The 13,971-nt window shown below is 34.7% G+C and overlaps 1 protein-coding gene across 1 annotated transcript in view; it reads left to right on the top strand.

Moving 5' to 3' along the window:
• LOC148956039 (uncharacterized) overlaps window positions 1-13,971 on the top strand; it is a 77,388-nt gene that overhangs the window by 38,423 nt on the left and 24,994 nt on the right. The window contains exons 5-7 of the mRNA XM_089093708.1: window positions 3,173-3,294; window positions 4,756-4,801; window positions 6,746-6,853. Of these exons, the coding sequence (XP_088949834.1) occupies window positions 3,173-3,294; window positions 4,756-4,801; window positions 6,746-6,853 (276 nt within the window). The remainder of the gene's footprint in view (window positions 1-3,172; window positions 3,295-4,755; window positions 4,802-6,745; window positions 6,854-13,971) is intronic.

Genomic DNA, 13,971 nt, shown 5'->3' with positions numbered 1-13,971 from the left:
AAAAACCCTTAATTTCAGAGGGAAACTAGCAAAAAAAATAATTTGGCAATAAGAGAGGCAGTAGTTTCAAGCGCAAACTTACTAAGGGAATGGCATTTTCCGGCCAATTGTGGGAGGTAGAGGTTTACAGTGTAGAATCTATGTCGATGTTGATTAAACCCCCGTATAAGAAAGGTGATAAGAGTGAGTGTGGTAATTATAGAGGCATTGGCCTGGTTTCTGTAGGTAGCAAATTACTTAGTAAGAGGATATTTTTTAGACTTAGAGATGCTGTAGACAAAATTTTAAGAGAAGAACAGTGCGATAGAGGATGGATCGACCAAATTTTCACTCTTAGATTAAATAACTGAGCAGTGCCTTAGTCATCGGTGCCAAGTGAGCAGTGCCAAGATCATGGATATGGTTTTTGAAAAAGGGGAAGTACCTAGCGATTTTTATGAAAACCTTAATTTAAACAGTGTATAAGAAAGGGGGTAAGAGTGAGTGTGGTAATTATCGAGGCATTAATCTGGTTTCTGTAGGTTGTAAATTACTTAGTAATATGATACTTTTTAGATTGAGATGCTGTAGACAAAGTTTTAAGAGAGGAACAGTGTGGTTTTAGAAAAGATTGAGGATGTGTCGATAAAATTTTCAGTCTTAGGTTAGTTATTGAAATTGAAAAGTGCCTGAGTTATCAAACACCTTGGATTCTCAGTTGTACAGATTATAAGCAAGCGTTCGAGTCTGTTGATAGAAGAGCTTTAGCGAAGGTTTTATCCTTGTATGGTATTAAACCACAGTATAAGAAAGGTGATAAGAGTGAGTGTGTAATTATCGAGGCATTAGTCTGGTCTCTGTAGGTAGCAAATTAGTAATATGATAGTAATATGATACTTTTTAGACTGAGAGATGCTGTAGACAAAGTTTTAAGAGAAGAACAGTAGGGTTTTAGAAAAGGTAGAGGATGCGTTGACCAAATTTTCACTCTTAGATTAATAATTCATAAGTGCCTGAGTTATCAAACACCTTTGGTCCTCAGTTTTATAGATCATGAGCAAACGTTTGATATGGCTGATAGAAGAGCTTTAGCAAAGGTCTTATCCTTGTATGGTATACCAGACAAATACATTAAAATGATTAGTGTTATGTATGAGAATAACACTGCGGTGGTTAAAAAGGAAATGAGGTTAGTTGCTGGTTTCTTCTTAAATCAGGCGTTAAGTAGGGTTATATTCTATCCTCGTTTATATTGGTCAGTTTGATGGACTTGTTGATGGACATTTTAAGAAGGACAGGAAAGGCAAAGGGAGAACACGGATAGAAGGGAGAAGCAAAACTTTCCTGAACTTAGATTATGCAGATGATTTAAGCATCCTAGATGAAAGTGTGAGCAAAATGAATTAAATTTTAGAGGTATTGCGAGTCCAGGGTTCTAGAATAGGTTTGAACGAAGATTAAGTTGATAAGATTAGGAATGAGTGAAGATGAAAAGGTGACGTGGAGTAACGAAAAGAATGATTAAGTGGACAGCTTCACTCACCTTGGTAGCATTATTAGTAAAGGCGGTAGAAGCAGTGAAGATGTTAAAAGTAGAATAGGCAAGGCTAAGGGGTTTTTTCATAGTTGAAAAAGTTTGGAAGAATAGGAAAGTAAGTCTGTGAACTAAGATTAGAATATTAGAAACTACAGTGTTGACATTGGTCAAATATGGTTCTGAAGGATGGGCGATCCGAAAAAATAATGAAGATTTCCTAGATGTTTTCCAGAGAAATTGCCTATGGATTATTTTGGTTACCCGACTGGCTAATAGTATTAAAAAGAAAGTGACAAAAAGTGTGATTCAATCCCGCTGTCTAGGGCTATCATGAGAGAAAGCATGAGACCGCTAGGGCGCGTTTTGCTGATTAAGGATGTCAGATTGCCAAAGATTGTCCTTTATGGCCAACCGTCTCGGGCTAAACGGTTAATAGGTCGTCCACGGCTGGCGTAGAGGATGTCGTAAGGAAATATTTAAGGGAAATAGGAACTTTCTGGGTGGGTTTAAAGAGGGAAGCTTTGACTAGATTGAGATGGAGGAGGAGCGTGCGTAGCTGTGTTGGCTTCAGGTGACTTGGTGCTGCGGTGAGTTGCTAGTAGTAGTATAGGCTAGAGTTCGTTCTTTGCTTTAAAACAAAAAAATCTGAAGTCTTTTTAACTGAAGTACCGATATAGTTTTTACTTTTAACGTCATCTGTAACCAACGATTCTGACGTCACCCATCGTCTTGTACACGTCTTGTATGCCAGTTTTTTGTCGAGACTTTTATTTAAATATTGTATCTTGTTAATTAAAAAAGCGACTAGATGTAGCAATTTCTTTTAAACTAAGCCATTAATAAACTCTATGATGTTTGCCCTGCTAGTAGCAAAGAAAAAAAAAGAGAACATCAGTGCTTCCAATGTAAAAAATAGACGTTCCTTGTTCAAGCCAAGGCACTGTAAGTTTCCTGTGTAGGGTTTTCGGCCAATGCGATTCCAATTTTGTTCTTTTTCTTTCGATCCGGCACCATTTTTAGGGGTTTTTAGGCTATTTTGGTTATCATGTAATGTGGTTCGTCCTTTATTACGTTGCAACAATCAAAATGTTCTTTTTTTGATTATTTGAATTCGAAAACAAGAGTTTTGACGCACAAGAATGCATGCAATTGAAAAAACCCTGAATATATCAGCTCTTCCTCCAATTTTCTATTAAAAGGACCGAAGAATTTGACGGAATTAAAACTGAATTTAAAACGTTACATATCCTCTTATTTTGTGTTCTTATCTCTCCGGAGGAACCCCCTTTTGAATGGAAAATCAAGTATTTTGCAGTAGGCATCAAGACATGGCTAATTGTAGAAAAAAGCCAAGACAGATAGTCCGAGTAATTGAGAGGCAAAACTGTTTAAATGGCACGGGTAAATGGCGGGAGTAAGTATGGACAATTATTGGACAAGTACTTGTGTGTTAGTTTTTGGAAAGGCACGCCTGCCTAGAGTCTCAGGCAGGCTAATTGTAGAATATCCAACATGTTACCTATGGATGTACCATGGTACATCCATAGGTACCATGTTCTGGCACCTATGGATGTAAAAGTCCTCGTCTTGTTACAATTCTTAAATTGTTATAGTTGAATTTGTCTTTTTTATGTTTCTTTTTTTCATGCTCTCAAGGGGGCTATTGGGAAGATTATAGGCGAGTCTTATCAAAGTCTGTCCGAAAAAAAGAAAAATAAACTCGGAGAACGGCACCAGCAGCTCATGGATGAATATCATAAAGAGTGTGAGGAGTATTTGTAAGTGTTTTTTTTTTATTCTTCTTCTTCTGATCGCTAATTCTTTAAAAAGGTCATAAATTCATTAAATTTTCTATATTAAATATGCAACTTTATTTAAAATTATTTCAATTGTATTATAAAATGTATCAACGTTTATTAAAATTGTGCTTAGGAAAATGGTAAGAGAGGAAACTCAACATGTTTGTTTCTCAGGAAAAAAAAAATCTAGCGCCATCTAGCTTTACCCGGGAACATCATATAATATATTGTGAAAATTGCTAGTTGCTTCGCTTTACATTGAGCTGATGGAATGAGCCACTTTTTCCAAAAGTGACGTTTCTGTCCATGTTATCTAGTGATGTTAGATACCCCCTCCCAGTCTGATAAAGGTTATTTTGTTGTTTCAAGTTTAACCATTTCTTTTTTCTAATGTAAAATTTTTGGTGGTTTGTTTAATTGTATTTGTTGTTCTCATCAGAAAAAAAAAAATCTTTTTTGAAAAAGATACCTGTACCTGAAATGAATAAACCTTTCCATTCTTGGGGCATTTTGAAAATAAACATTTTGTCATTTTCCCACTATTTTATAATATTCATTTTTGAAACATTGGCGGAAAAAAGCCAAACATTAGCGTAAGGAGTGTGAGTCTAAGGAAATGGCAACCCTGCTCATATACAGGATAATTTATGTATGTTGTAAGTTTTAATGTCGTTCTTTACTTTCATTCGAAAAAGATGTTCGGGCCGGAACCGTGTTTTGGGAAGTAATATTTTACTTTTTTTATATATTTTTTTATATCTTTTACAATTTTTGGTACAAGATTACAACCCTTTGTAAGGGATTTCTCCTCTTTTCTAAAGTTGTACAAATTTGCTAACTTTACATTAATTTTCTAAAATTTACATATTTTAAAACACTGTAAAAAAATATATTAGAAATATAGTTATAGCTATTGAAGTTACTTTTTTTTAGAGTTTCAGTTACTGTATGACAGCAGCCGAGATTTAAAGTGAATCATGACTAGTGTAATTACTGCATCTCATTCTGGTGTAACTACACCTCAAACATAATATTTACATATCATTAATATACCTTCCGGTATGTGTACAATAATGTTCCTAACTGAACACAGTATGTACCTTTTAGATCTGTTGGGCCTCTGGCGATCTGTTGGCCGAAACGTTGCCCATTTTTCAGTGAACGAGCGAGTTTTCGAGTAGCGACGTGCTGGGCGCTGGTCAATGTGCTTTGAATTTTAGTTCATTCTTGATATCCTACCGTAAATTATTTATCATGTAATCGTTTCCTTTAAAATTGTTGAAAATATTTTATTTTGCGTCAAAGATTCTAGGGAAAACTCTTGAAATGGGTGTTATCCATAATCAGTCCTTGTTTGGAGACACAGCGATCGGTTAAGCCTGTCTGCCGTTTAAGAAACGTTTCAGCGCTATTTTCTTGTCTAATACAAACTTTTTCTAGAGCGAAATATCCGCAAATGATTCCCTTCTTACGTGGAGAACGAAAGGTAAGTACATTCTGCATTTTTTTCTTTTTTTTTTTACCAATTGTAAGAAGGATACTATAAAGTAGGGCTAGAACATTTTATTTAAACACAAATATGTATACAATCTTGTAAAACATCACGCATGCCCTGTGGCATACTTAAGCGCGGCAAATTAAGAACAAACATTCGTTCTTCACGGCGTTACAGCTACCGCTGCAACCATCATAAACTCGTGTGGTTTATTTTCACTTGGGAAAAATCAAAACTGACAAGATTGGAGATATTGTTTAACAATAGAAAAATGTATTTATTTATCTTTTTTTTGTTCAAGTATTATAAATCATGCCTTTAATTAGGGGATATTAGGGGTTGTCATCATGGGGATATTAGAAATATCAGGGGATATTGTCAAACATGGGATTACGCTTGGAATGCCTGCGTTGGCAGCGTTGACAGATGGAGAAAAGAAAGTCAAGCTGTATTTAAAATGCTGCTTTTTCGTTAAAATGTTGTATATTTCGGGAAGAGGGCTTGGCTAAAGAAAGGACAAATGAAAATGAGAAAAGATGAGTAACACCAATGTATTCAACATTGTAATTCAAGGCTATTCAAAAAAAGAGAGAACCCACCCCTAACCACTGCTCTAATACTGTAAGATTATATTTCGTACATACATTCATTCAAATTAAAAAACAAATAGTTCTTTTAATCAAGTAGTGTATTGTTTGACTTGTAGATTTAATTTTGGTTATATTTTTTTGTTTCTGTTGTTCTTGGTTATTTTTGATTTGTTTTTAATTTGTTTTGAAGGCTGATGCTTTTTAATGGCAATCCTTTGCAGTATCTAGTAATTATTATTGGTATTGCTATAATACGGAATTCCAGTTTTGAACTTGTTTGTTTTATTCAGTATTTACTCTCTCTCTCTCTCTCTCTCTCTCTCTCTCTCTCTCTCTCTCTCTCTCTCTCTCTCTCTCTCTCTCTCTCTCTCATATTGTAAGCGATTCGTATTTTGATGTACTAAATTCAGCTCGTCGTAAAATTAAACCACTCTTGTGTACCTAAAGAAGAAAAACAATATTGGAATACTTTTAAATTGATAAAATCAGGTTGAATGTAAAAGCCTTTTTAAAACATCCAACACCCCATCCCCGAGGAGGAACAATCTGGCTCTATAAGCTTTGGCTCTATATTTATCTCGAACCAATTCTGTATGCTCAAAATGCACAGATGAGCATATTTCAATTCCCGGGGAGGAGAAGACGGTATCAGAATAATTTTGCTTTGTGCCTTGGACGCACTTGCTATCTAAAGATTAAGGCTGATTTAATTCTTAGCGGTTCATAGAAAAAAAACAATCTCTAAGAAGAGAAGCTTGTTCATGTAGCTATGTTCTTTTTTTCTATTTAGTTTACTATTGGCTTGTGTCCCTCTTTGTTTGTAGTTCGTTGCCACAAACTGTTTGAAATCTAGGTTTTTTAAGTGTTAATTCTGAAAAAAACAGATTTTGCATGCAAAAATAATTGTTTCATGGAAGTTCTCTGCTTAATACAGTTTTAAATAGCGACAAAGACCATACTGCCTTTCCATCACAAACATCCAAATCAAGAAGAACAATAGGGAATTCTTTTCGTAAGACGGATTTTATGTCCCAGGGCCGTCCTCAGCAAAACATAAATATATAAAAGAAGAAAGACTTACAACAACATACGACCAATAGAACTAAAATGAAAATTTTGTAAGACAGTCGCAGCATGTTCGTATGCCTAGCATTGGCCCCAGCATGTCCAGCATTGGTCGTATGTTGTAAGTCTTTCTTCTTTTATATATTTGTTTTGCTGAGGACCGCCCTTGGACATAGGGTCGAAATATTCGTTCAAATTAGAATTTCATTGTCTTACGAAAAGAATTCCCTATCGTTTTTCTTGTTTTTGATGTTTGTAATCCAGTTTTGAAACCTTTCAGACGAAACAGCCTTTTGCTCCGCCTAAACAACCCACCAGCATGTACATTTTAATATGCCAAGATGTGAGAACAAAAATGAAAGAAGAGCTTGGACGAGATGTTACTTTCGTGAGTATCTTTGTTTTTGCAATTTAATCATGTTTGAACAAAGTTGTTTTCTATTTACACCTTTTCTTAAAAACCTTCACACCCAAGGTGGGAAATTTATTCTTTTAAATTAGATTTGACAGTCGAATTTCTCTTTCGTAGCACAATAGATACAAAAGAAATATTAAAAAATAATATAATCATCATAAGCGGATTAAATTATCCAAAAATTAAGAATTTGGAATGGAGATTCAAGCTCTGATCAAGCGTGAAATAATCATCATAAGCGGATTAAATTATCCAAAAACTAAAAATTTGGAATGGAGATTCAAGTGTTATGGTATTATAAATAAAACTAATTAGGCAAATATTTCGTTGTTCATATTATTGACCTACAAATTAATTGAACATACCACTAGATACCGTTTTTTATGCTCTTTCTGAATATAATAATTACTTTAATAACCGAAATGTAAATAATACATTTCTAAATTGCAAAAACTGTTGATTTTTTCGTGCTAGTCGGAAACAGAATAAGAGGAGAGGGGGATAAGATATTTATTTCAAATAATTTCTATCACAAGCCCATAAAGAACCGAATTCGGACCTCGGAGTCGACAATATTAATGGTTGAACTAAAACTGGCAAAAATGCAAAAAAAAAAACAAAAAAGAAAAATCCTAATGTACAACCATTTAAAAGTCAGTAATTACTCTGTAAAAAGTCAATTAAAAAATTTAAAAAGATAAAAACTGGTCAAACCAAACTTACACAAATACAAATTTGAAAAATAATTAAAAGGGACATAAAAGGGGGGGGGAGGCAAAATAAGCGAATAAATACAAACAAGAACGAGACATAAATACATATAAATTAAAAGGGGCACTAAAAAAAGTGTCAATAATTCAACTACACGAAGTCAATAAAAGAGTTGAAAAGGTAAAAACTGGTGAAGAAAGAGGGGGGGGGGGGGAGGGGACAAAAATAAATAAATAAGCAACAAAAAAAAAACGAAATATAAAATATATAAGAATTACAAGGGGTACTAAAATTAAAAAAAAGAGAAGGGACAAGCAAATGAGTGCACGAACCTGGGCGGCACCATCAGCTAATAAAAAAAAGAAAGAAAAAAAAGAAAAAAAGAGAAACTAGTGGGATGTCTTATTCATTTTTTCTGTAATGAAGGGGACAAAAGCTCTTTTGTTTCTTGAAGTAACGCAGCGAATGGGGGACAAAACAGGGATGGGCTCAGAAACAGCTCGAGGTGGTCATAATCTTGATGGGGAGTGACGTTTGGAGAAAATACTTGCCGCCTGAGGGTTCGTTATTGTTTTTTTTGCAAAACGGAGGCACAACGAAACCCTCCTTCGCTCAAGGGTTTCCAGACTAGCTTTTTTTCAGGAGCAGAGAGTATGGCACCATGCCTTCTTTGAAAATTATTCGCAAAGCTCTTTTTTGAATTGATTCAATTTTAGAGGGGAGGAGTTGTTTTTTTTGTAAGAGATTTTTTTACATCCTCATTACGTAATGAATTTATGATATGGAATATTGAGATGCTATTTGAGAGTTGTGTAGTAGAAGTGAATGATGGAAGATAAACGTTTTTGATAATTGTAGTGTGTCACCCACCATCATCTAGTATTCAAAAGTTTTTAAGACACTATGAGTCATTGTTAGATGCCCTCATCCAACAACACCATCAGTTTTATGTAAGGGGGGGACTTTAATATGGACTTGTTATATAACAAGTATGGACTTCTCATACCTGTTACTAAATATGAGTAATTGTTAGATGCCTTCACCCAGCAACATCATTAGTTTTATGCAATGGGGGACTTCACTATTGACTTCTTATATAACAAATACGTATTTGTCAAACCTGTTACGCAATATGAGTTGTTGTTAGATTCCCTTACCCAACAACACCATCAGTTTTGTTTAATGGGAGACTTTAATATGGACTTGTTAAATAACAAGTATGGACTTGTCATACTTGTTACTCTATGAGTCATTGTTAGATGCCCTCACCCAACAACACTATCAGTTTTATGTAATGGGGGACTTTAATATGGACTTGTTATATAACAAGTATGGACTTTTCATACCTGTTACTCAATATGAGTCATTGTTAGATGCCCTCACCCAACAACACCATCAGTTTTATGTAATGGGGGACTTCAATATGGACTTGTTATATAACAAGTATGGACTTGTCATACCTGTTACTCAATATGAGTCGTTGTTAGATGCCCTTACCCAACAACACCATCAGTTTTATGTAATGGGAGACTTTAATATGGACTTGTTATGTAACAAGTATGGACTTGTCATACCTGTTACTCAATATGAGTCATTGTTAGATGCCCTCATCCAACAACACCATCAGTTTTATGTAAGGGAGGGACTTTAATATGGACTTGTTATATAACAAATATGGACTTGTCATACCTGTTACTCAATATGAGTCATTGTTAGATGCCCTCACCCAACAACACCATCAGTTTTATGTAATGGGAGACTTTAATAGGGACTTGTTATATAACAAGTATGGACTTGTTACTCAATATGAGTCATTGTTAGATGCCCTCACCCAGCCACACAATCTGCTTTATGTAATGGGGGACTTTTATATGGACTTCCTGTGTAACTAATAAAGACTTGTAATCCCTGTTACTAAATATTAGTAGTTGTTAGATGCCCTCACCCAACAACACCATCGGTTTTATGTACTGGGAGACTTTAATAGGGACTTGTTATATAACAAGTATGGACTTGTCATACCTGTTACTCAATATGAGTCATTGTTAGATGCCCTCATCCAACAACACCATCAGTTATATGTAAGGGGGGGGACTTTAATATGGACTTGTTATATAACAAGTATGGACTTGTCATACCTGTTACTCAATATGAGTCATTGTTAGATGCCCTCACCCAACAACACCATCAGTTTTATGTAATGGGGGACTTTAATATGGACTTGTTATATAACAAGTATGAACTTTTCATACCCGTTACTCAATATGAGTCATTGTTAGATGCCCTCATCCAACAACACCATCAATTTTATGTAAGGGGGGGACTTTAATATGGACTTGTTAGATAACAAATAAGGACTTGTAATTCCTGTTACTCAATATGAGTCATTGTTAGATGCCCTCACCCAAAAACACCATCGGTTTTATGTAATGGGCGACTTTAATAGGGACTTGTTATGTAACAAGTATGGACTTGTCATACATGTTACTCAATATGAGTCATTGTTAGATGCCCTCACCCAACAACACCATCGGTTTTATGTAATGGGGGACCTTAATAGGGACTTATTATATAACAAGTATATACTTGTCATACCTGTTACTCAATATGAGTCATTTTTAGATGCCCTCATCCAACAACACCATCAGATTTATTTAATGGGGGACTTTAATATGGACTTGTTATATAACAAGTATGGACTTGTCATACTTGTTACTCTATGAGTCATTGTTAGATGCCCTCACCCAACAACACTATCAGTTTTATGTAATGGGGAACTTTAATATGGACTTGTTATATAACAAGTATGGACTTGTCATACCTGTTACTCAATATGAGTCATTGTTAGATGCCCTCACCCAACAACACCATCAGTTTTATTTAATGGGAGACTTTAATATGGACTTGTTAAATAACAAGTATGGACTTGTCATACTTGTTACTCTATGAGTCATTGTTAGATGCCCTCACCCAACAACACTATCAGTTTTATGTAATGGCGGACTTTACTATGGACATTTTATATAACAAGTAAGGACTTGTAATACTGGTTACTAAATATGAGTCATTGTTAGATGCCCTCACCCAGCAACACCATAAGTTATGGGTAATGGGGGACTTCAATATGGACTTGTTATATAACAAATATGGACTTATCATACTTGTTACTCTATGAGTCATTGTTAGATGCCCTCACCCAACAACACTATCAGTTTTATGTAATGGGGGACTTTAATATGGACTTCTTATATAACAAGTATAGACTTGTCATACCTGTTACTCAATATGAGTCATTGTTAGATGCCCTCACCCATTAACACCATCAGTTTTATGTAATGGGGGACTTTAAAATTGACTTGTTATATAACAAGTGTGGACTTGTCATACCTGTTACTCAATATGAGTCGTTGTTAGATGCCCTTATCCAACAACACCATCAGTTTTATGTAAGGGGGGAATTTAATATGGACTTGTTATATAACAAATAAGAACTTGTAATACCTGTTACTCAATATGAGTAATTGTTAGATGCCCTCACCCAAAAACACCATCAGTTTTATGTAATGGGCGACGTTAATATGGACTTGTTATATAACAAGTATGGACTTGCCATACTTGTTACTCTATGAGTCATTGTTAGATGCCCTCACCCAACAACACTATCAGTTTTATGTAATGGGGGACTTTAATATGGACTTATTATATAACAAGTATGGACTATTCATACCTGTTACTCAATATGAGTCATTGTTAGATGCCCTCACCCAACAACACCATCAGTTTTATGTAATGGGGGACTTCAATATTGACTTGTTATGTAACAAGTGCGGACGTGTAATACTTGTTTCTCAATATGAGTCGTTGTTAGATTCCCTTAACCAACAGCACCATCAGGTGTATTTAAGGGGGGGACGTTACTATGGACTTTTTATATAAAAAATAATGACTTCTAATACCTGTTACTCAATATTAGTCATTGTTAGATGCCCTCACCCAACAACACCATCAGTTTTATGTAATGGGGGACTTCAATATTGACTTGTTATATAACAATTGTGGACTTGTAATACCTGTTACTCAATGTGAGTCATTGTTAGATTCCCTCATCCAACAACACCCATCAGTTTTATTTAAGGGGGGGGGACTTTAATATGGACTTGTTATATAACAACTAAGGACTTCTCATACCGGTTACTCAATATGAGTCATTGTTAGATGCCCTCACCCAACAACACCATCAGTTTTGTGTAATGGGTGACTTTAATAGGGACTTGTTATATGACAAGTATGGACTTGTCATACTTGTTACTCTATATGAGTAATTGTTAGATGCCCTCACCCAACAACATCCTCTGCTTTATGTAATGGGAGACCTTTATATGGACTTCCTATATAACAAGTAAATATTTATCAAATATGTTACTCAATATGAGTCATTGTTAGATGCCCTCACCCAACCACATCATCAATTTTATGTAAGGGAGGACTTTTAGAGGGACTTCTTATGTGAACAATAAAGACTTGTCATACTTGTGCCTAAATATAATTAATATTGTGATTTCCTCATCAAGAAACACACTCTTATTACTGCAAGGGAAGACTGTTAAATTTACTAGTTATGTAAAAAGTTTAGATGAGTAAAATTTGTTACTATATATGACTAGTTTTTAGATTTCTTTATCCAACAACACCAGCAGTTTTATTTAATGGGAGACTTTAATATGGACTTGTTAAATAACAAGTATGGACTTGTCATACTTGTTACTCTATGAGTCATTGTTAGATACCCTCACCCAACAACACTATCAGCTTTATGTAATGGCGGACTTTAATATGGACTTCCTATATAACAAATATAGACTTCTAAAACCTGTGACTCAATATGAGTTACTGTTAGATGCCCACACCCAATAACACTCTCAGTTTTATGTAATGGGATACTTTAATATGGACTTGTTATATAACAAGTATGGACGTGCAATTCTGGTTAGTCTATGAGTCATTGTTAGATGCCCTCACCCAGCAACACCATCAGTTTTATGTAATGGCGGACTTTTATATGGACTTGTTATATAACAAGTATGGATTTGTCATATTTGTTACTCAATATGAGTAATTGTTAGATGCCCTCACCCAACAACACCATCAGTTTTATGTAATGGGGGACTTTAATATGGACTTGTTACATAACAAGTATGGACTTGTCAAGCCTGTTACTCAATATGAGTCATTGTTAGATGCCCTCACCCAACAACACCATCAGTTTTATGTAATGGGGGACTTTAATATGGACTTGTTATATAACAAGTATGGACTTGTCATACTTGTTATTCAATATGAGTCATTATTAGATGCCCTCACCCAACAACACCATCAGTTTTATGTAGTGGAGGACTTTAATATGGACTTGTTATATAACAAGTATTGACTTGTCATACTTGTTACTCAATATGAGTAATTGTTAGATGCCCTCAACCACCAACACCATCAGCTTTATGTATTGGGGGACTTTAATATGGACTTCTTATATAACAAGTATATACTTATCATACCAGTTACTCAATATGAGTCATTGTCAGATGCCCTCATCCAACAACACCATCAGTTTTCTGTAATGGGAGACTTTAATATGGACTTGTTATATGACAAGTATGTACTTTCAATACTTGTTACTCTATATGAGTCATTGTTAGATGCCCTCACCCAGCAACATCATCAGTTTTATGTAATGGGGGACTTTAATATGGACTTGTTATATAACAAGTATAGACGTTTCATATCTGTTACTCAATATGAGTTATTGTTAGATGCCTTCACCCAACAACACCATCAGATTTATGCAATGGAGGACTTTAATATGGACTTGTTATATAACAAGTATGGACTTGTCATACCTGTTACTCAGTATGAGTCATTGTTAGATGTCCTCATCCAACAACACCATCAGTTTTATGTAATGGGGACTTTAATATGGACTTAATGCGATATAATGCCTCAACATCGAATAAGGCTAATGCCTTAAATTATCATGATAATCTCAGTTTCAGGGAGGTGCATTAGAGCATGATCATGACAATTGTCTCATTTTCAAAGTTCGTAGAATACTTGACAAAAAAGGGAGAAATCTCATGAAAATAGGACGCGTGCCTGGTTATAGTGCAGTAATAGTCTCTAAGAAAATTCACGGTTATTATTACAAAGTATAAAATATAAAATTAAATATATAATATATTATAAAATATAAATATATTAATTAAAATATAAAATTACAAAGGGTAATTTTATGGTATGATAGTAATCTTTTGAAATGCATAAAATAGAAAAGGTCATTGCAGAAAAGTGAAACCTCCCCTTTAAAATGTCAAAACAATAAAGCACAT

The sequence above is a fragment of the Artemia sp. Qi Xiang Cuo genome, chromosome 1 (genome assembly GCF_049724085.1).
Source record: "Artemia sp. Qi Xiang Cuo chromosome 1, ASM4972408v1, whole genome shotgun sequence".
In the NCBI taxonomy this organism is placed as follows: domain Eukaryota; kingdom Metazoa; phylum Arthropoda; class Branchiopoda; order Anostraca; family Artemiidae; genus Artemia; species Artemia sp. Qi Xiang Cuo.
The sequence above is the reverse complement of the archived record's forward strand: the minus strand, read 5'-3'. Positions and strand labels throughout refer to the sequence as shown.